The following is a 24,152-nucleotide window of genomic DNA, read 5'->3' as shown; positions in this document are numbered from 1 at the left end:
TTGTTTCTTCTTTGTGTCGATATGTGTGTGTGTGTGTGTGTGTGTGTGTGATTATTGTGTTTTTTTTTAATTTTTTTAATAAAAAGTACAGTACATAAAGTAAAAATGTCTCTCTCTGTCTATGTCTCCAGGGTGATGGAGTATTCTCTGGACGGACACAACGCAAGTCTGTCAGCCATCCGTACCGTCCGAGTCCTCAGGCCACTACGGGCTATCAACAGAGTACCAAGTAAGTCCTCGGTTCTCCCTGATGACATGAAAACACAGTTTATTTGATCTTTTGATTTGTATCTCAAGCCTCAGTAGCTTTAAATTTAGCCAATTTATCAGTAACTGATAAACCCATGAGATACCAGGTGAATGCTGTTCACCCATTTTCCATCTGAAGGTTTTAAAACCACAGAAAATTGTGGAGCAGTTGTGAGTAGCATCACTTAAAGTAAGAAGACAGACCTACGGCAGCATTTCATGAAAGGTTGATAATATTTTATTTGAAAAATAAGATTGATTTTATAAAACCAAATACAGTTAACTAGAAGGGTTTTTATTTCAACTTTGAAACTACCTTTTGAGAAACTATACATGATCACCTGCTGCTTATTTCCATCTCCTGTTATTGTCAGTGTCTTATTGTAACTGCACAACTATTTCCTGTATCAGTTTTTGAACATATTTAATGTATTTGTTTCTAGTATTTATAGCATTTAACCAATGATAACTGTGATACTCTGCTGTTTAATGCCAACCGCCTGTTCAGTCTGTCAGTTTGTTTACATTGAGCAGCACAGTGCTTTACTCCGGTGTCTGTATTCTCACTACTTAATGGCAAGTTGACCGATGATCCAGAACTTAGTTGTTTGCTTTATTCTCACTACTGGCACGGTGCTGAGTGAGAACTTGCACATCGTTTGTCATTTTCCTAAAAGCTCTGTGACACAAGCGACCATTAATCTACCACTAAAGACAATCACTAAACAATGGTGTCATAACAGCTTACAATATTATGAACCAGCATACATTAGGCAAGCTGCCAAGCTGGTTTTAAGACACAGGCTGCCAGTAGCAGGAGCCATCTTGTTCAATACGGTTCTCTTAAATAGGTTTATTGACATGGGTTTAAACTTTGCATGAATCTGATACCATTTGATAAAACATCAATCAGTACATATAAAATCAGTATATATTGAAAAATGGGAGTTTTATTAGAATATCGGAGTGTTCACACTCCACTGTTGTCAGGGCTCTCTGTCTGGCACCACCAAGCTAAAAGCTTGAGTGTGTAAGTGCATTTGAATGTAGTTGAATAACGACCCCATTTTCTCACAATAAGTTGGCTGTTAACATGTGACGCAGGTTGACCTGAAATTCACCCACGTAAATGATGATGTTATATATTTGTACACGCATATGTCTGTTTCATTTTCTGTGTGTGTGTGTGTGTGTGTGTGTGTGTGTGTGTGTGTGTGTGTGTGTGTGTGTGTGTGTGTGTGTGTGTGTGTGTGTGTGTGTGTGTGTGTGTGTGTATGGGGGAGGTGGATGTCATTGCTTTAGGCATTGCAGATCACACAAACACAATCATCAAGCATGGCAGGTTGGCTGCTTTTCTCAAGCTATCACCACGAACACACACGCACAGTGTCCGACAATTGTGACCGTTGTAAGATTAAACGTAACCTTGTCAATAAGTAGCCCAGAGAAACCCTCCTTACAGCCATAGAAAAGGTGAAGTAAAAGTTGTTTTGCTGTAACCGGTTACAACAGTCTCTCCCTGAAGGTGGAGTAGACGGAGGTAGATAGAGAGAGGACAGAGGGAGAGAATTGCAATGAGGGTGACAATGAGAGATGTTACTCTGGGCTGGAAAACACAAAGTCAGTGTCGACACACAGACACAATCATACCCTGAAGGCCACACTCAGATACTCACAGGTGCACACAACCAGAGACACCCAAGGGATGTTTACCACCAGCTTGCTTCCATCATTTTTTTTCCCTCTGTTTTTGTACTCCACCTCTTTTGTTTTCTGTTTCATCTGTATTGTGATCAGAGATTGAGTGTTTGTGGGTGAATGCCAGCCCGGCTCGTAGATCGGCCCCAATTCTGTTTTTCTCCAACCATTCTGCTATCACTCTGTCTCAGTTTGCCTTTCTGCCTAAGTGGATGGGAAATGTTGTCAGACAGATGTTCGATGTGTTTTTTGTGCAGTAGCTTAGATACAGCGAGCAGCACTCTGTTTACAAGGGTGCTGCATGCAGAGGGTGTCTGCAAAGTCTCGGCTAAGTGTCTTCCACCTTGCATGCACATGTGCACACACAGTCACCTCCTTGTTTCACCGTGTCTCTTGAATACGTGGTCAGAATTCTTCGATGGTAGATGAAACACCTCGCTTTACCCTGTGTAAACTGATACCAAGTGTTTCGGTGTTTCGATCTAATTTTCAGTGCATGTCAAAGTTATGAAAAGACGGCACAAAATATGCACATTATATAGTGGCATTAGAAGAAACATATTTTGAAATTGGTGGACCACAATATGTTTCCATAAACTATGTAAAAATCCCTATTTCCACCACAACTTGGATTCTTCTCAATCAACCCCAGCAGGCAGTAATAGTCTGGTCCGTTATGGTCTGATCTTGTTGGATCCAAAGTGCTATACCATACATTTGGTGATTGTTCTTAGTCTGTTGATGTGTTTGCATGCATTCATATGAAAGTTAACTTTTATGGTGGTTATGTTCCAAAATAAAGCATTTACTGCTAAGGTGTAAGAGGAATGCAGCTAATATTTTTGCTGCATTTTTAAGCTAGCATTAGTTTGGTGTTATTGTTAAAATCCTACTTTAACCCCTTGATTAATTTATTTTGGAAATGTTGAATACTTGTTGTATATTTTGTGTTAATTGTAGCCTTCTGCACCAAAACTGTAATCATTCTTTTCGATTTTCCTTTACTGGAACAACGTTTACTCCTTTATATATATTCCTTTATTTATTATTTATTCATTCTAATTAGTTGTTTCTAAGTCAAAGATACCATTACATAGGCACATTGTACATGTTCTACTAAGACTGGATTAAAGTGTTTTCATTCATTTTCGTTCAGTGATACACGTCACACAGAAACACACTTACATGTATACACAAACACACACGCACAAACACACAAACTCACACACCTCACACACCTCAACTCCCACCCACTGACCCCCTGCTGGATGCCTACTGGTGACTTTTGTGTTTAATTTGAAAGTAATGTATTTGTACTTTACAGGAGTATTCGGCCAATTCTACTTCATAACAGTTACTATTTTCAATTAAGATTTTAGATAAAATGGATACAATGAGCTGATAAAGTATGATACATTTATAGTTTATGATGCCCAAGAGTATATGAACTAGTTAAATCTCCACCTCATCCAACTGCGGCAATAAAGTGCTGACTCTGCATTCATTCACTCGTGGCAGCTAAAAACTAAAAACAGTAGTTTAGCACTCACAGGGAAAGTTTTCTGATTTAAGAAACATTTTACTTAAATTTTGCAGATATTTTCAATGCACAACTTCAACTTGTAATGGAGTTTGTATTGCTGTGTCACTACTTTTGGAATCTGAGAACTTCCTCCACCACTTATCAGCCTACACTCCCCTGTCTGCCGGGGTAATATTGTTATCTTATGTTGTGCCCAACGGATCGTCTCCCCCTACAAATTTGTCTCCCTTTCACTTACACAGTTGAAAGCACTGGCAGACATTTTTTTTTTATTTATTTTTTTATTGTTGACAACGTTTAAAAGTGCAATGATATTTTCACTTTATATTTGTGTGAGCTATGGCGCCTGCAGCTTATGGGAAGATGACGTATTAGTCATTTGTTTCCTGCATTTGTACTTCACCCCGGTCTTGGTGCAGTGTTAGGGTGCTCACTGTATGCAGCCTGGAGGGAGACATCGTCCTGAAAGCTATTACTAGGAAACAAAGCTGTCTACAGCACCACGGATTACATAAAAGGCACTAATGTGATTGACAGCAGCCTAACTAACTATGGAAAATGTGTGCTGATTCACATCTGTGACTATGTTTTTGATAAATATACAGTAAAGTAAAGCTCAGGAATCAGACTTCATGCACAAATGACACTGGTGGGTTGCCAGCCCACCTATGATATTTCAGTTTGATATATTTAATTTCTCTATAATTTAAGAAGCAATGCTATGTCTTCATTACAAAATCGTATTATAGTGCAAGGCCTAAGTTCATTGCTTCCCATAACACTTCAAAGGAAAAACTTTTTTTTCTACGCCCCTTTTCAACAACGTAAACCCAATCTCTTCTCACTGGCTAAAATATTGTTTATTGCCAGGAAATATGGCATTTTTTTCAGAAATATAAAGCTTATAGGAAATGTAACTTATCGCAGTGGTTTGACTCTTTGAATAGAGGACCTTTTTCTGTTTCAAATGGCCTCATCAAGAGTGCCACTTTTACACTATTCACTTGCATTACTTTAATTAAACCCACCTTTAATGAGTGTATTATAATTCTGGGAGAAAATGCTTTGTCAATCTACTTTTAAATGTCTTTTTTTGCTTTGACTTTACTTTTATTATTATTATTATTATTATATTATAATAATATTATTATTATGGAATTCAGTTAATTGCTGAATCATTTCTTCTTGTCCAAAATGTTGCTTGGATAAACATTAGTATGCGGTTTAGGGATGTCAGTGCTGTGAAATATTCTTGTTTGCTGAGCTGATTTCACTGCACACAGATGCTTCTATAGTAATACTGTGTATTCAGTGTGTGTATGTTTCCCTGTGTGAGCGTGCCTCTACAGCCACAGCTCTTAAACAGGGAGTTATGACCGATATTTACGTAAAAAGTGAGTGATCTCATTCAGAGCAGAAGATACAAAACAGTTTGCTGGGCAGCCAATGATTTAACACTTTATTGAATTTATAAACTTAATGTAACTCCTCCCTGCGTGTCTTACTGACTAGAAGTGATGCTGTGTTTTCCTAGTTTCTAGACTACCTCGAGGCCATAGCTCGAGCTCGAGCCCTAATGGATTGACCCACAACGGCCTGCTGCAAATATCTCGCATAAAAATAAACTAAAAAATAAACTAACATTATAGCAGATTCAACTTGAGATTTGCAACTGAATTGTAAACAGCCACTCGTTAAAGAAAGGCAAATAGTTAATTTGATTTTTTTAAATTCCTCAGTCCATGCTGATGGCAGGATGAACTAATGAATTAAATACAAATAATCCTGCATAGTCCTGTGATACATTGTCTGTAAAAAAATATGTCCTGGACAAAAACTTTGTGGCTAATGAGTGCACAAAGGAGTGAACACTGATGAGTCATTCCCTCTGAGCGGGGACAGTGAGCACGTCACCGAGTCTGTCAGGATACATTCTAGACTTGTAAAACAAAGAGGAGTGGGCGGCAATCACATCTGCATCATTTTTGTTTTCTCAATAGTTCATTTTTCTTCTGAGGTCTTTGTGATTCCAAATTAATAATTTTATTCTCTAATGTTGTCAGTCACATCATTTTAAACATGTAATTTAGTCATGCATTTAATTCAACAATGCAATTAAACAATGCAAACTGAGGAAAGTGAAGCAAGTTGGGTCCCAACTGGTGATCTTATTTTGTTAATCAGCCTGGTAATGTGACTATAATTAGTATCTGTGACCACAACATCTTGGTAAATGTGAAGGACTATTCATTTATACATGAATTATTCCATTATATTTCACTTTAAGAACAATAAAGGCAAGAATATTAACATTTTGCTCCTCTGTGTTTACAAATATGAACACAAAATAATAACTTCATGGACAGTAAGGTGACATTTTACTATGTACCTAATCATCTTTAGCTTAATGGCACAAATTGAATAAGACCACTGGTGAACTTTGTGCAGTATTAGGCTCATTCTGACAGCTGTAAATCTCACAAACAGGCCATTTTGTTTTTGTTTTCCACCTGTTGTCGTGATAACAGATTCTGCCACATTTTTCTCAGCACAACCTACCTACCTACCTACCTACCTACAAACAAACAGTCTAGACTTGAGATTTCCTTTAAAATATCACAGCACTTGTAGAAATGAGCAGTGACACTGTGGTATGTCCATAGAAATGGTTTTATAATGCTGTAAATGTGATCAATGTGACAGGGCTGTGATATATGTGAAAGGCGACAGAACACATCGCGAGGACCTTAGGCACAGGCTCCCTGACACTGAACACATCTGACAGCGAGAGTTGAATGCTGAATGCATGTGGTTAGATAATAGTAGCCACAAGGAAGCTGTGAGTTCAAATCCCAGAGGATGAAATAATGTCTAACTGTCACTCTCAGTAGTCTCATCACTTGTAATTATATTGGCTGTAGGGATGAAGTTGTGGGTTCCAAACTCACAAGATCAATAGAGGTTACCACGGTGTATAGTAACCAGAGGGCTAGTAAAACGCTCACTGCATGCAGAACTCAACCATCATGTATTTGAATGCATGTCAGACAGTATTAATCAGTCATTTCTCATGGCATCTTTGATGTTTGTGTCCCGCTCTGTAGGTATGAGGATCTTGGTGACACTGCTGTTGGACACCCTGCCCATGCTGGGGAATGTTCTCCTCCTCTGCTTCTTTGTCTTTTTCATCTTCGGCATCGTGGGAGTCCAGCTGTGGGCGGGACTACTGCGCAACCGCTGCTTCTTGGGAGAGGACATCAGAACGTAAGGAATTCAGCACTGTTGTAGAGAATTTGCATTTTCTCATTTCTTTCCAGGCTGGAATTGGCACAGATGGCCCCTGGAAATTGTCTCCTCTATCAAATCTAGATAAAAGAAATTTGAAAAATGCATTTTGGTCAAAGGAGGATCTGATTCAAGATCTTTTTCCTTCATCAGTAGAGTTAGAGGTTGCAATCAGTTTTACTACTTTACTCTCCCTGCGCTCTGCCTGCAAGATCTGTTCTCCATATTCATATGGAGCAGCAGCACATAGCAGGTCACACAGATAATATTTTTAAATTTGGGGTAGACAGCGTTCGTGTGTGTGTGTGTGTGTGTGTGTGTGTGTGCGCGTGCGTGTGTGTCACTGGGCAAAAAGTTCATGATGACCTTTCAGCCTATTATATATCATATCAGGGGGCATTTCTACTGGCACTGCTGCACATGTGTGTCTCTTCAGATATTAAGTTAGTCCTGGAGACGAGGACTGAGATTAAACTTTCGAGCGTCAGGCCAGAGCAGTGTATAATCGGACGGGGACTCCGCACCCCAACATCAAGTCTATCAGCCCTCATGCATGCCACGAGGAGTGTGTCGCCTAGGTGGAGGTGTTGGGGGACTCAGGGTGATTTGGTCAGGAGTGAGGCCCAGACGAGGAGGGGTTATTTTATTGCGATGCTCACAAGGGTAACTACAGGCTGACGCTGGCCGCAACCTTTGAAGCCACATGGAGAGTGACAGAGGGCGAAGGGCAAAGAGTAAGCGTTGTATCGCGTGCTTGTATAAAGTGAATGCATATGCCCTGTATTGAACGGGGATAGGACAGATAAGGCAGGAGTGAACTGCATAGGGAGGGCTGTATTTTCAAATTCGGACTTTTTGTTTGCCTCCCCAACTTTAACTTAAATATGGTATTTCTTTCTTTAATCTGCTCTTTATTCCTCTCATTTTCTTCCTTTTTCTCTCTCTGCCATTCTTTTATGCTCCTTCTTCAGTCATGTCACTGTACTTATTGTTATAGGGTGTAATAGTTACATCTACATCCATTACATATGCAGAAATTACAGTGTGCACACTGCATGGTGCCCTCAGGATGTATCCACTGTGTGGCCTCACACATACACAGGGATGCAACGAGACAAAGAGGGAGACAGGGAGGGAGACAGGGAGGGAGATGTGCAGATATGGAGTGAGATAAGGATCTTGTATCAGCCCTGGATTGACTGAAATGAGTATTAATAAACGTATCTAAAAAATAGAACATGCCAATGCAAGAGTTCTGATACCCTCCTCTTTGCAGATGATGTGGCTAATTATCTTGCAAATGTTGAATCCGAATAATTTTTTCTTACAGTATTTCAGAAAAGGCCTACGTCTCTGAAAAAACAGCAGATTAGCACAGGGGATAATTGAACAGAAAAGCAGTTTATAATAACCTAAAACTTTTCAACATGACAGAAAATGAATAAACCAAAAGAGACAATTTCAAACTTCAACTTCAAAGTGATAAAATCCCCAAATACATTTGAAAATTACATTGCTCAAACCAGAGTGTGCAAAATGGCAGACCAATGGGATGGATATAAAACTGAGAAAAATTGTATTAAGATACAGACTCTGTCAACGTGAGACAGTCGAAACAGTTCAGCACAGCTAGAGATCCTGTCAAGAGAGGAGATACTGTGTCACCCACTTCCGAAAGACTGAAAGAGAAAAGGCTACAATTATTTCCACGCTGCACATGTTGTGAAAATGTGACATAAACCTATTCTGCCACATTCATTTTGACTTGTGATGAAAAAAGATAAGATATAACAGCAATAGACAAACATTCACTCTCTCCTAAATCAGGCAAACAAAGAAAAAACGATCAGTCACCAATTTAGCCGCAGGGAATGAAATTATCCAAGAGGAATAGAAAAAACACTTGCTTCTGTGTCCACAACCTCAGGAAGCTAACAATGTCTCTGAGATCCTTGAACTAATTCTGTTTTTGATGTAATGGTACAAATTGTACCAGAGTTCATGTTGCTGAATCCTCTCTGTGTGCAAGAGAGAAACACAGACAGAATACAACGGCTTAATATTTCATATCCAAGGCAGCCGTGTCTCCTTTCACAGAACTAAACACATGCATTACATGTTTCCTCTAAGCTAACATGTTCAACATGACACTGATCACAAACATTAAAGTCACATTGTTGTTGTTGTTTTTTTCCTTTTTTTAGTGAGCTTTGCAGATATTTCCCATTATATGCCTCTTTGGCTGCATTTAAGTCTGACAAATGGCTGCTGGTAGATGTATATCAACAGTATACAGCTCCAGAATCATTTAACAGTCTTTAAAGTCAGCAACATGCAGGAAGGAGTCACACAAACAAACATTGAAGTGCTGGAAGGTGGCAGCAACGGGAAAATGGCACGTGACAAAAAAAAAAAAAAAAAAAAAGGGAAATGGTTGGAATTGCTGTGGGAATAAGGCAGAGGACAGTAAGCAAAGGCTACCTTTCCTGAACTGGTCCCTCCCCACCAGTACTTCAGGAGTGAATGTCAGTCCACATACAGTGCATCCGGAAAGTATTCACAGCGCTTCACTTTTTCCACATTTTATTGTTACAGCCTTATTGCAAAATGGATTAAATTCATTTTTTTTCCTCAAAATTCTACACGCAATACCCCATAATGACAGTGAAAAAAGATTGTTTAAGATTTTTACAAATCTATTAAAAATAAAGAACAAAAATACAACACGTACGTAAGTATTCACAGCTGTAGCGTTATGTCAATTTACTTTGTGAGGATTAAATCTTGCTCTCGTTATTAGAAGGGGCACCAGTCCAATATTGGACACATTTTTAATTCAAAATTAATATGAAATCAGTCAATCATAACCTGAATTTATGAATTCTCGTATCGAACTCAAATTCTTTGATATATTCAGAAAGATACCACCATGACACAGTTGGGTCTAATTAAAAAGGATTTATTGTATAATTTCTCAAGAAGTGACAGAGGTTTTTATATGAATGAGAATGTACAAATTACTTCTGATTATTGATGAAGTGAAAGAGGGAATTTGTACCAGCTAACAGATAAAGAACTGAATGAGTGAAATTGAAATCGATAATACTATTTTAGAATTCACCACCCTGAAGAAATGAACCAGCCTACTTTGTGATGATTTTGACCACGGGCCGGAAACGGGTCCAGATGGTGTCGCGCAGAGGTCCGGTAGATGGAAGTCGAATAACGGGGGTTTCCTCCTGTTCTCAGCTTCCAATTCGGTTCGTCTGGCTACGATGCTGGCCCTTGAGGTCCCGTGGAGCTCATCAGGCAGAGAGGCGGAAGACGTCTTGGTCAACCTGGCGTCGGCCGGTTGAGACTTGGGTCGGCGATTCACTAATTGTCACTACTTATAACTCTCATGAACACTTAGAGCTGGCCTCGCTCGTAGCGTTAACAAAATTACTGGTGGTGATACAGGTTCGTAAAAATGGGTTGAATTGAGTACATGATCAACGAAGTTGCTGACGTACTCTGAGACTTTGATTATTATGTGCGCTAAAAGCTCAACAAAAAGGTAGATAAAAAGAAACGACTAAGTCAAAACTTAGTGAAACTCAAAAATAACTGAAACTAGAACAAATCTCAAAGTGAATCTTGGGTGAAATTGAAATTAATCTTGAAGAAAGAAAAAATGAATCTTTGATGAAAAAAAATGAATCTGATGAAAAAAATGAATCTTTGAAGAGGAAATGAATCTTAGAAAATAAAAACGAATCATGAATGATCAGCTTAGGTCGCCCTCTTTTAAGGTGGAGAGAATGGACGAGGCTCCGGGTGTCGAATTTCACCTTATCGACGCTCTGTCTCAGAGGCAGAGGGGGGGTGTCAGAAGGAGGAGGTGTCATAAGGGCTCACATTTAACACTATTTGATTCAAACTATGTATAAAAGAAGTACCTTATTTCACTTCACCAATGTATGAGATATTATCACAGATCACATTTTAAACAGTAAAGTCATTTTACCTAATTACTCAGATAGAGAGGTGAGAGAGGTGGAGAAAAGTGAGAGAGAGAGGTGAAAGAGAATGAGGTAGAGAATTTGGGTTAAACAATGTTCACATCTCTTAGACTCAGGATATAGTTTTAGTGACACCGAAACTTTTGATTAACATCACACTGTTAGTATAAGAATATAATAGCGTACAGAATAGCAGTATATTTAGTTATGAATCACCAAGTCCATAATTTGTTCTTATAGTTTGAGTTTTTGGTAACATCTGACCACATTAGGGAGACGTGGATCTTCCGGGATAGTCAATACTGGAGGTCATTTGGCATCTAGAGAGTGTCAACTGTGGAGTTGGTGTATTGACCAAAAGGGATTAAAAGGAGGTATTCTTTGGTTTATGGACATGGTCTCCAAAGTGACAGGTTTATAGACCTAAAAGGGTGTGGGTACTGTCACTTGTGGCAGAAATTTGGGTTTTTATGAGGAAAAAGGGTGATAAAGGAGGGCCAGAGGAGTTTGCCAAAAGTTCACATTCTGCAGGCATGTGGGGGTTGGAATCAGATTGATGGGTCCTGCTAAGATCACAGAGATAATGGTGAGGAGATGTTGTGCTGGCACTTTGTGAGGGATACTTTACAAAGCGGGTTCGCTACACAGCAAATACATTGTTGAAGCACCTTTGGCAGCAATTACAGCCTCATCTTTTTGAGTACTTAAGCTTGGCACCTATTTTTGGGCAGTTTCTCCCATTCTTCTCCGCAGGACCTCTTAAGTTCCATCAGGTTGGATTGGGAGCATCACTGCACAGCCATTTTCAGATCTCTCCAGAGATGTTCAATTGGGTTCAAGTCTGGACTCTGGCTGGGCCACCAAGGACATTCACAGAGTTGTCCCGAAGCCGCTCCTTTGTTATCTTGGCTGTGTGCTTCGGGTCGTTGTCCTGTTGGAAGATGAACCTTCGCCCCAGTCTGAGGTCCAGAGCGCTCTGGAGAAGGTTTTCATCAAGGATGTCTCTGTACATGGCTGCATTCATCTTTCCCTCCATCCTGACTAGTCCCCCAGTTCCTGCTGCTGAAAAACATCCCCACAGCATGATGCTGCCACCACCATGCTTCACCGTAGAGATGGTATTGGCCAGGAGATGAGCGGTGCCTGGTTTCCTCCAAACATGACGCTTGGCAGTCAGGCCAAACAGTTCAATCTTTGTTTCATCAGAAGAGAATTTAGTTTCTCATGGTCTGACAGTCCTTCAGGTGCCTTTTGGTAAACTCTAGGTGGGCTGTCATGAGCCTTTTACTGAGGAGTGGCTTCCGTCTGGCCACTCTACCATACAGGCCTGCATGGTGGAGTGCTGCAGAGATAGTTGTCCTTCTGGAAGGTTCTCCTCTCTTCACAGAGCAACGTTGGAGCTCTGTCAGAGTGACCATCGGGTTCTTGGTCACCTCCCTGACTAAGGCCCTTCTCCCCCGATCGCTCAGTTTGGCCGGGCGGCCAACTCTAGGAAGAGTCCTGGTGGTTCCAAACTTCTTCCATTTACGGATGATGGAGGCCACTGTGCTCATTGGGACCTTCAATGCTGCAGAAGTTTTTCTGTACCCTTCCCCTGATCTGTGCCTCGATACAATCCTGTCTCAGAGGTCTACAGACAATTCTTTGGACTTCATGTCTTGGTTTGTGCTCTGACATGCATCAACTGTGGGACCTTATATAGACGGTGTGTGCCTTTCCAAATCATGTCCAATCAACTGAATTTACCAGGTGGCCTCCAATCAAGTTGTAGAAACATCTCAAGGATGATCAGTGGAAACAGGATGCACCTGAGCTCAATTTTGAGTGTCACGGCAAAGGCTGTGAATACTTATGTGCATGTGATTTTTTTCACTTTGTATTTTTAATAGATTTGCAAAAATTTCAAAAAAGCTTTTTTTCGCGTTATCATTATCGGGTATTGTGTGTAGAATTTTGAGGAAAAAAATAATGTAATCCATTTTGGAATAAGGCTTTAACATAACAAAATGTGGAAAAAGTGAAGCGCTGTGAATACTTTCCAGATGCGCTGTAAAGGCACAGTCACTGCTGTGGAGAGCTCTCCAATGTAAGGGGACGGGTCTAAATAGGTAGATAAACTGTGGGATGCACTCAGCACTCTCTCAGATGAGTAGGAAACAGCTGTCACTATGGATACCAATAGATGACTGGCTCTCTCAGCCATCAGGGTTTTTTTATGTGCTGATTCCCTCTGAATGCAATTTATCTTCACGGCAGCATGTGTTATGAGTTAGGTGGCATGTTCTGTTTTTATTTGAGGCATGCAAACTGTAAAGACAACATGAACAAATTAAAGAGCAATGAGCAATAAACACCGGAGCACACTTACTGTTGCAGGGTTTATTTGTTTATTTCTCCCCATTCTCTGGTAGCACTTGATTTGATGAAGGCTACACGTTAATGCACAAACTGAAGTGAAGTTGAAAGACTAGAGGTGTAGAGGCCACGTGAGATTAAACTGTGATCCCCTGCATACAGTAAAACTGATTAATGATGACAATCAAGTGGGCAGAGAATCTTTTTAACAAAAATAAAATAGGTTTATTATATGCATTGAAGATTTTCAAAAAGTTGTCTATCAAGATCCAGTAAAATAATAACAGAAAGATATCAGCAATAACTAGGAAGAAAACTCAAGTTATTAGTGTGAAGGCGTCTCACTTGCTCTATTGGCTGCACCTGGAGCTACTGACCAATTATATTTCAGAGCGTTCATCTATCCCATTATTATGTTGCTGGGAAGATTTTCTGGTCTCTGGAGATGTTGTAGAAGAGAACACTTCAAATGTTTAGGAGCAAATAATAATAAAAAAAAAAATCTGTATGTAAATTTGTGCCCACTAAGTAATCTTAATTATACATCCACCCTTTCTGTTTACATTACATTGTTTGTTAGCATCTAATCCAGGTTTTAATATCTGAGTTTACCTAACGTCACAATGTACAACTGTATCTGATTCTGCTTATTAGTAATTGGACCAATTGGACCAATAAAAAAGTTTTCTCAGTGCAAAAAGTGCTCAAAGCAACATTTCTTTTGCTGTTCTGCAGAAGCAAATTGATTTTTATGCCTCAGCGCCGGTGATGGCTTTGGCCCGGAGGTGTAAGGAGGAGTCACATTTCCGGGTTGTCTGTGCCGTTCCATTCTCATAAGCATGATATCTGACGAACACCTTGAGGGACTTAAAATTTGGCACAAACTCAGCATGAACTCATTAGATTGTGGGGCTCAAAGGTCACTGTGACTTGACAAAAAACATTTGTGGTCATAACTCAAGAACCTATATCCTAACAACAACATTTCACACAAAATGTTGAAAAGGGTAAAATGATGAAGTGATCACATTATAAACCCAAACGGTCAAAGGGCAACTTCACTGTGACATCGTAATGTTTTGCAAAAGCACCATAACTGAGAAACAGAAGGGGAGATTGTGACTGCGGTAGTGGAGCGTGGTTTGGCTCAGCTGCAGGAGGGACTGATTGGGGGAGTGGTTCAGGGAACGGTGCCTGGAAGAGGCTTAAGTAGCACAGCTGCAGGGAATCACTGATCATCTCTCTCTTCATATAAAAGCACCTGATAGGACACTGGACGGGGGGAGGGGGGAGTGGGGGACTCCCCTGGGGACACTCCTGGGGACACTAAGCAGCAGGTTGGCTGCGGAAAGGATGTGGGACATGTGCTCAGATGCTGGGCAGGAGAGCACACAGTCATTGGGGTTGTTCGTTCGTGCTGAAAGAACCCACCGTGACGGCAAGATGCATGTCACGTTGACCATATTTCACATCGGGTCAGATACTGAATTGGTGACACTAATTTTTGGTGTCTACCTTCAAACTGTGGTGGTCAAATGGATCTTTTGTGTTGTGACGTTGAAGATGTGTGTTAAGCATCCATGTTTTACAGTTTGTACTTTCTTTGCAGCAACATCCATATTGGGAGCATTGTCTAATCAGTTTTATAGGCCAAGCATGTGAACACACACAAGGACACTGACTCAATTCTTTTGTTTCTCTACCTTTTGTTAAATTCCTTCAAAGTCTCCACTACATATATCATACGAGTCTAGACAAACATGGATGTAAATTGCAGTTTGACTGGTAAGCGGAGGCACACAACCGGGATGTGATACATCTGGTTAAACCTTTAGACAATGACCAACCTAATCCTGAATCATTACAAATTTGTTATGGCTTAGAATATCCTAAATTGGAGTCCTGCTTCTCACAAGGCATATATTGTGTATATTCTGTTATCCTGTAATGTGAAATGTGTCACAATGGACATCAGTCAGTTCTAAATGTATCTGTGGTGCTGCTATAATCCACTGTAGAATCTGCTCTTCTCAAAATATACAGTAAATACAAACAGCTGAAAAACAGGCTCATTACACTTGAAATGTAAATGTGTCTATAAATAATGTATTGTAACAACATATCGTTTTGTTTTTATTATTCTTTCCATCCAGAATGTACAATCTGTCGATAGATCCTTACTACATGTCTGAGGAAGGTGAAGAGAGCCCGTTTATCTGTTCAGCCGGCCGTGAGAACGGGATGCTGCGCTGCCACGACGTGCCACCCAACAGTGAGGGCGGGGCCGAGTGCTCATTGGCCGCCCCCCACCAAAGTTCAGCTCTGATTGGATCGTCCCCTGCCGTGGGTGGGGCCAGCGTTAATGGCTGTGTTAACTGGAACCAGTACTACAACATCTGCCGCCCCGGGGACTTCAACCCTCACAAGGGAGCTGTCAACTTTGACAACATTGGTTACGCCTGGATAGCCATATTCCAGGTAAGAAGTTGGCCGTTTGGAAACTAACACTTGTATTGTTATTATTGTTTACTATATTTGATTGGGGGATTTAGTTTTCAGTTTTGTATTTTGTTAAGTGGTAACTCATAATTGTTTACAACAACACACTAGTTTGACCAACCTGAACAGTTCAGCCATCTCATGCAGTTGTGAAAAACTTTAGGTAGTTCACTTCCACTTTACACTCCCTGGACAGCTGTGGATTTAGCAAATCCAACATGTGAATGCATGAAAATACGTTTCATAGTTTTTGACGACCACTTTAGATTTTGAGTGAGTTTCTCAGAAGTAAAACTACCCAACTATCCAAGCGAGTTAAAATGCTATTTTTATTTTCAAAAATAACAGATTTTTTTTAAGTCATCCTTGACCTGAAAGCCCATCCTCTCAGTATGTAGTAGTTTTTTGCTGATAGATCTGTCTGATGTGTCTAATGGCCTTTGACTTGCACAACATGACATTCTCAAAGACTCTTACCTTCAGATTACTCTGAACTGCACAAAAACACACACTAAGACAAACTGACGTAGGCTACTGATCCCTGTTAGATACCCACAACTTCCCTGTTTGTGTGTGTGTGTGTGTGTGTGTGTGTGTGTGTGTGTGTGTGTGTGTGTGTGTGTGTGTGTGTGTGTGTGTGTGTGTTTGGTCTCAGCTCAGTTAGAGGCTTTAAAGAGTAGATATTATAGATTTGTTTTCCTTCAAGTAAACAGCACTTTGAGTCTTAGCCAAAATAAATGTAGCAAGGTGTGTGTGTGTGTGTGTGTGTGTGTGTGTGTGTGTGTGTGTGTGTGTGTGTGTGTGCGTGTGTGTGTGTGAGTGTCTTAGTGTTTGTTAAGTCTCACCGTGTGACCACAAACCTCATTAGATTCAAAGGCCTTTTTGAACCTGTTATAACTGTCAGTGTGAAAGAGATTGATGCAAATGATATTTGAAAATGTTTCTGGCATTTGTTACCAATTTGTAGTGGTGTAACATGACACGCAGAAGTTCACACGGTCAAAACATCTGTACAAAATATTTTATCCCTTTTATTCAATTTACAGAGTATGTCTTGACGGTTGGTTGTAAACAGATGAGAAGGAAAGAAAAGTGATGGGGGAAAGAGTAAAGAAATTGAGGGAGAGAGACAGAAAGCATGTTGAAAAGAGTTGTGTTGAATTTGAAATGAGGTGCCTGCCTTGTTATCCCTTTGTACAGCTTTATTCCCTTCAGTATCTGTAAATATAAAGAATATGAATTATACATTTCAGCATAGGGTTAGGAAAACATTTTAGCCCATGGCTTCAAATTGAGTTATTTCTGGGTTACCTTGGGAATATTGCACAGTACAACGAGCTGTTAACACACCACATTGGTTACCCACCTCGTCCAAGCTTGTGGCTAAATTGTGTCCTGACTAGGGTAGGGCGACCCCATACACCACATCGTCACTTGTGGAGTCCCTTGCTGGTTCTAGGCGCATCCTCAGTTTTAGTAATTAGAAATATATTTAGCTGAAAAACAAACAAAGGCAGTCTAATGTGGTCAGGTTTACATAACAGGAGAATTTCTGCTTCAAACCCAGAAAAAAAAGGTAGTTTGCAACATTTTGAAGGAAGGATTTGGATCTTCTTTCTTTTTTTTTTACTGGAGTGATAACGACGGATTTTATAAGAGGATGTAGGGCTGCACAATTAATCGTATTAAAATTGCGATATCGTTTCATGCCACGCAGGGGCATGCACAGCTACAAAGAAAACTACCAGACATTGTAATTTAGTAAAAACAATGTTTCATCAGGTTCATCAATAATGACAAATTGCGCTGAAAAAACCATTTGATTCCTGTCAAACATGGCTTTGAAGTGTCATTATTGAGTAATATGGGGTGAATGCCTTTTTCAGCAGGGCTGACTGTAGCCGCATCGTCTGTTGTGTGACCTTAGGTTATTATAAATTGTGTGAAATTCACACCGTCGAGACAAAACGGATCAAAATATGAGGAACATTTCTCAAGGTGAATCTAATTCCTGAAGACAGAACTTGGCATAACATGTTAAATATCTTCCTGTTTTTTTTCTTTTTTCTGTTTTAAGTAAATGAGTACACAAAGAAACGTGAGAGAGAATCATGATGTCAATTGTAAGCAAAAAAAAAAAAAAAAAAAAGTAAATTCTTATTTTATACGGAATCGTACTGCTCTGGGAGGCTGTACTGACATTCAAACTCAGCCCTGATTGGTGGTTTGAAAACCTGTTAAAGGGATGACCTCTGTCAACGCAGTGACAAAAAAGCAGAGCTGAGTGTGAAGGAATGATAACGGGTGAAAATGAGAGTGGAAAAAGAAAGAAAGGTGAAAAAAATGACATGTAAAAAGGTGGAGAGGAGAGATAAAGGACTTGAGGAGAAAGGGCATCTTGAGGTAATCAGGCCAATGTTCCTGTCTAACTAAAGGTTAATAAACATGACCCTGAACACACACAGGCACGTTTTCGCCCAAACTGTCCATACGGGTTCAAGAACAATGTGTTGGTTACATCATTGGTCACCAGTGACAGCTGAGAGCACGCTCTCTGCTTCACATGCGAGCCATTAGCATGAATCGCAGCAGTGGATACTTTGCTGGCTCTGTCTGATTTTGGAGATGAGCCAGTAGCAGATAATGGGTTTGGCCCGGGTCAATGAGTGACTTGTTCAGGTTATCACCTCTGTGTCTTCTGTTGAATAAAACAATGTCAGCTGAGAATCGTCTCTTTTCTGCACGTACTTATGACTTTTACAAAATGACGAAACGCACCATCCAGATTTAAAGTCACAAAGGTGATGATCCATAATGAACTGTCTTTGCTTCTGTTTTAATAAAGAAATGTTTTTTTTTTAATTTTTATTGTTGATGTACACAATTTGAATTCTTGATTAACTGTATAAATTAGGCACAACAGTGAAATGTTACTTGTAAGACCTGGTTGTAAACTACCCTTCATGGCCTGGCTTGATGTTTTTTGGATTTAGTATATGTTTAGTATTTAGTAATATACGTGTACTCTGCCTGTTTCTGTAGGATAAAACTGCACTGTGATGATAGTGAACAGGTGTATTCTCAGAAATGACAGTCCTTGGGTCTTTGGCTAATCTTGTTTGAGGAGAGTATTGCAGAAGAGAGCGGATTAGTCGCCTGTGTGTGTGTGTGTGTGTGTGTGTGTGTGTGTGTGTGTCATGCTATTGTTTTGTGTGCTCTGGCACTTTATGCTGTAATGTTCTGTGCCAGCTGAGGTGTAAATGTTGAGGTGTGAGTGTATTACCAGCTTGGCTGAGCTGAGCCACCGCTTTCAAGTCTCAACATCTCAACTCCTCATTAGCATAGTGGCTACGTGAAATAGCTGCATCAGTCCCCTGACACACACACACACACACACACACACACACACACACACACACATACACACTTGATTGTAGAGACATCACAGAATTTCTTCAAAGCGATGCCCATTAAAAACAGAACTGGAAATGTTCTGCGTCTGTTTGCTGTATGTTGTGTCTTGGACTGTGTGTCTAGTTCACACAGTGTGTATGTGTGCCCAGTTTTGTGTACATGTGTGGGTGTGTTTGTCATATGTTTTTGAAGAAAACGTAATGGGAAGAGCTATAAGGGAATGCTTTTCTATTTTGCTGTTCATGAAAAGTAAAAAGTTTCTTCTTTCTCTGTCCATGTGTCTTTTTGTCCCCACCACCAGGTCATCACACTGGAAGGATGGGTCGATATCATGTACTATGTCATGGATGCACACTCCTTCTACAATTTTATATATTTTATACTGCTCATTATTGTAAGTACCACCTTTTTTTTGTTTACCTTACAACCTTAACTAATATCTGAATGTGTGGCCAGAAGCAAGTGACAAAAAAATGATTAAAAAAAACAACTAAAGTAAACCTTAATATCCAACCAACATATCTGACCCAGATACAGTACATGGTACATGGATTAACATGGTCCTGTTTTTACCTCACCCAGCCAAATGAAGCTGAATTTGTCACTGTAACTCTGATTTTCTTCAGTTTTCATAAAGAAATGTGTATTTTTCGATGGGGTAACAGCTAAATTATGGCTGTCCCCGAGTGGACTTAGTCGACTGAGAACAAGTCGAGTCAGGTTTCCTCCAGCCAGTGACTCTGAATATGAAATAAATGTGGTCATTTTGTTTAAATCTACTACTCACTTCTTCAGCATCACACACAGTGTCACATATGTGCTCTGATTTAATTATCAAAAGCATATAAAATAATAACCCACTTGATTAAAACCAGACAGAATGATGACAGATTCTCTCTGAAATTCACACGTCTTTAATCGTGCCCCTGTTTAATCGTGCTCCTCATTTTAAAGCCCTTCACAGTCAAAAATATTGTGGTTTGAATGCTCCAACAAATATGTATATGTATAATGTGTTGCCAAAAGGATATTTTTGTGTACTTGCATTTTACCCAGAATAACCTCTCTAAAGTTAACCGCTAAACTCTGCCCGGAGCGAGACTCCGTTCTGTTGAACCTCGTAGACTTCTTATCGTGTATCGTTTCACTCTTGCCATGCTATTGTGGGAGATTTCAAAGATCCCAGCTTAGGCTATATTTTACAATGCCGTATGAGCTCCCTGCCCGCCTGTCGTTTGAAGTAAAAGTGCTTATTATGCATTTGAAAGGAGAGAGGGAGAAAGGAAATCAGAGGGGAGAGACGATGGGATGAGAGCAGGAAGGCCCGACAAGAGGGACTGAAAGCAAAACAAAGTGAATCTTATGGAAAGTGGGAGACACAGAAATTGAAATAAATGGGAATGTCAGAGAAAAGAATTTAAAAAAACTGATGGACGAAGTGCACATCTAATTTCCTGTCTGTCTTTCAGTAGCAGACAGAATTACATGTTAAATACACATTTGAAGAAAGTCTTGACATATAATGTGTTTCTTAATTTACTGCTTCATTGGAGCGTAATTGATATTTTGCAATAGCTAAGTTAAATGCAAAGTCAGTTTTGCCATCCCATCGTCGACAGGCTGCACCTTAATATATAAGCCGTACAATGACAGAATGTTTTACTACACTTTTTAAGGAGAGAAAAAGTCAACAGTGAGTTGCTCCTTGAAATAAAATATTGATGAAGTAGGCTCAGTGTTGATTCTATATTCTAACAGCAAGGTGACAGACTTCTTCCCACTAAATCAGCCTGTTTATATAGTAGGTCTGCAGGTTGACATAATATAACTGCTTCTACTGTATTTCATTACAAAACTGCTCTGCTGCATTATTTTTTTTTATCACTTTATGAGGCTTCCTCTCTAACTACTCTTAAACTTACCAACCAGGTGGGCTCTTTCTTCATGATCAACTTGTGCCTCGTGGTCATCGCCACCCAGTTCTCTGAGACAAAGCAAAGGGAGAACGCCCTGATGAGGGAGCAGCGTGCTCGCTACATGTCCAATGACTCCACGCTCGCCAGCTACAGCGAACCAGGCTCATGCTATGAGGAGATGCTACGCTACATTAGTCACCTCTACCGCAAGCTAACTCGCAGGCTGCAGAGGATATACTCTGGGTGGCACAGGTACAATACTGACTGTCTGCTTTTCCATGGCATTGTTCTTTTAATGTTTGGGAGTGTCGACTCAAATACAGGGAAGATCAAATTAAGGGTGTACTCACACTCAGCGATCTGTGCACAAACACATTTCACCCCCAACATCCAGCTTGTTTGACCAGTGTGATTGCTCCGTATTATGCACGCACCTGCTTGAAGAGGTGGGCTTGGGCACAGTCACATCTGCTCTGATTGCTGCCATCAACTTCACCATTTACCAAGCATCTCTTTCTATTTGAATGGTACACTTTTCAGTTCATTCTGTTCAATAATTTGGTTACTAACAGTTATGTTTCTCACCTCGGTCGGAAAGTAAAGCTACAATTCCTCAACATCAGTTTCCTGTGTAAAAATATTGCACATGCAGTACGTGCATTCCAGAATGGATAAATATATAAGGCAGGTTAGAGGGTCGTGTGTCATCACACCCAAAATGACTTCAAACAAGTCAAAAAGTCTGCACAGTGAACTCCACTGTTCTTTCCAGAAGCACTTTTCTTCGAAACAAAAAGTCGCATCGTGATGCATCAGCGTGCTCGTCCTGAAACGTTAAGCCAATCCTGCTTGGGCACGGTACAAGGCAACCAGACCTAGTGTTTACTGACTTCACAGTCAACACATAGTGCCCCTGTATCTATTTGAACATCTTTTGATGTTTAGTTTTGAACATTTAAGGATTTACGGAGCTTTAGTAATCATGTGTTTCAAAGATTTACATTGTTCTTGGATGTAAAATTGTAGAAAACCACATCAGTAGAGACATATTCAGATTCAAACACACATAAACAGAATAAATATTACAAATTTGAATTCATGTGTAAGAGATACCTCTTATTTCCATGTTCACTTATCATTCATGTCTCTTGTCCTCTGAACAGTAAACGCCGTAAAAAGGTGAATCCTAATGGCGGTGGGGGAGGCAGTAACGGTGGTGGTAATGGACACGGCCACGGTTCCAGCAGGGGCTGCGGAGGCTCAGGCCCGGGTAACGCACTGTGGTTGAGGCCAATCCATAACCTCCTGCAGCACCATCAGCACCAGCACTGTCGTTTAAGCAACGGCGGGCAGCACACCGTTAGCGTGGTAACTGCAGAGCACATGGAAGGACGCATCGGAGGAGGGGAGGAGATGGAGATGAAGTCGCTTCCTGTCCGGAGAGGAAGCTCGATCGGGAATAGCAGTGATAACCCGTCTGTCGTCGCCCAGGGCATGGGGTCGTTACTCGGGAGACTGAATGGCGGGATGAACTATCCTACTATACTGCCATCCTTTGTGTGCAGCTACAGCAGTAAGACGCCGCCCCCCCACTCAAAGCAATGCGGGCCCAGTCCGGAGCAGCATCCACCCAACCACCCGGCCTCTGAACACACAGAGACACTGAACAAGCTTTACCAGCTGATGGGACAGCACAGTAAGGAAACACACACTGCACACAGACACACACACATGAGGAATGGATCAATGGGTTGTAGATCGCAGAAGAACATGGATGTAGACTCGGTCATACCACGTGCAGGTTTCTGAAGGGAGTCTGAAGTTTGGGTTTACTGCTCATCATCATTTTCCTGTTCGTACAATCATAATTTACTCGACTGAGATGAGCCTGACTTAGTTTAAGGAAGCTGAGGGGTGTACTACGAAGCAAGTTCAACATACCCAGGCTTTCTTTGTCTGAGCTGGCTCAACAAAGTGGAAACTCGCAGTCAGAGATAATCGGTACTGCAACGGTGGTTCTCAACTTTCTCTGTTAACTCAAGCTTTCTGCTTTACGCTCTGAGCACGTTCACATAACAGAGGACGTGTTTGCAGCGTCTGACCAATCACAAACATCAACAAGTGTACTGACAGCAGATCGACATATTTTACAAATAAGGAGCAAATTATAATTTCAAAAAAAAAGTTAAACACATAATCCAGACTAAAAGCAGCACAGCTGCAGCTCCTGAATGATGAAAGGATGTGCGGTAAAAAAAATAAAAATGTGTGGCCTAAGTTCAAAGGGTTATAATATTACTTTACCATAAAAGGCACAGGAAGATTTGACTCTAATTACATGTGCATATTTAATTAAATTAATGTATTCTTAGATGTATTCTCATGACATGTATGAACGTTTTAATCGTATTCTTTGACCTGCAGCCCCGGAGGTGTCAAACGGACTGAGGAGCAAATAAGAAATAAATATAAATACATAATTCAAAGTGGTAGGTAGGTTTACTGTCATATAAGTACAACAAGTGCAATACTTTTGTCCTTCAGTCACTCTGTGTTGTAGGATGATCTCAGTATTAAAACAATGAAATTAATCTATATCTCATAAAAATCACCGGGGAAAGACAGAGGTTTGTCGGTTTTGGAACACTCTGCCCCCCTCAGAGGACTGTCTCACTCCTCAGAGGACTGTCTCACGCCACAGAGGACTGCCTCACTCCACAGAGGACTGCCTCACTCCACAGAGGACTGTCTCACTCAACACACCGGGTTCCACGGGATCTTCAATGATTGGTGATGACATTTTTCAGAGAGGACTGATTGGTCAGTAAGCGATACTTTAGTATGTTTGGATCCGATATCTCAAACACAACCTGCTCCAGACTAGGTTAAGTTTGCAGCATCAGTTACCACGGTCATCTAACGAAGTTAAAAGAGAGCCACCTTTGTGACACTGCCAAACCCTGCTTTAGTCTCAACATACCTCGCTAACCCACTAATCTCGCTTCCTAATAAACCACCTTCACAAAGCCACATATCAAACAAAGAACACAACAACAAAACATTTTTAAAGTAATTTTTATCCTTTTATCTGAGTAGAACAATACTTTATTTTTATTTTTATTTTTTTTTACTATGTTTTATGTCTCACTGTCCTTTAATCCTCCTTCACGTTCGGCTCCTCATGCTTAAATT

The 24,152-nt window shown here is 40.4% G+C and overlaps 1 protein-coding gene across 1 annotated transcript in view; it reads left to right on the top strand.

Moving 5' to 3' along the window:
* cacna1ha (calcium channel, voltage-dependent, T type, alpha 1H subunit a) overlaps positions 1–24,152 on the top strand; it is a 122,718-nt gene that overhangs the window by 57,622 nt on the left and 40,944 nt on the right. The window contains 6 exon segments of the mRNA XM_069149719.1: positions 132–229; positions 6,595–6,754; positions 15,285–15,609; positions 19,346–19,438; positions 20,974–21,212; positions 22,124–22,656. Coding sequence (XP_069005820.1) covers positions 132–229; positions 6,595–6,754; positions 15,285–15,609; positions 19,346–19,438; positions 20,974–21,212; positions 22,124–22,656 — 1,448 coding nt within the window.

Source organism: Embiotoca jacksoni, unplaced genomic scaffold, assembly GCF_022577435.1.
Source record: "Embiotoca jacksoni isolate LCO1_2020_lvr unplaced genomic scaffold, fEmbJac1.0.p SCAF_15, whole genome shotgun sequence".
NCBI classification, from domain to species: Eukaryota; Metazoa; Chordata; class Actinopteri; family Embiotocidae; genus Embiotoca; species Embiotoca jacksoni.
This window is presented reverse-complemented; position numbering and strand designations above follow the sequence as displayed.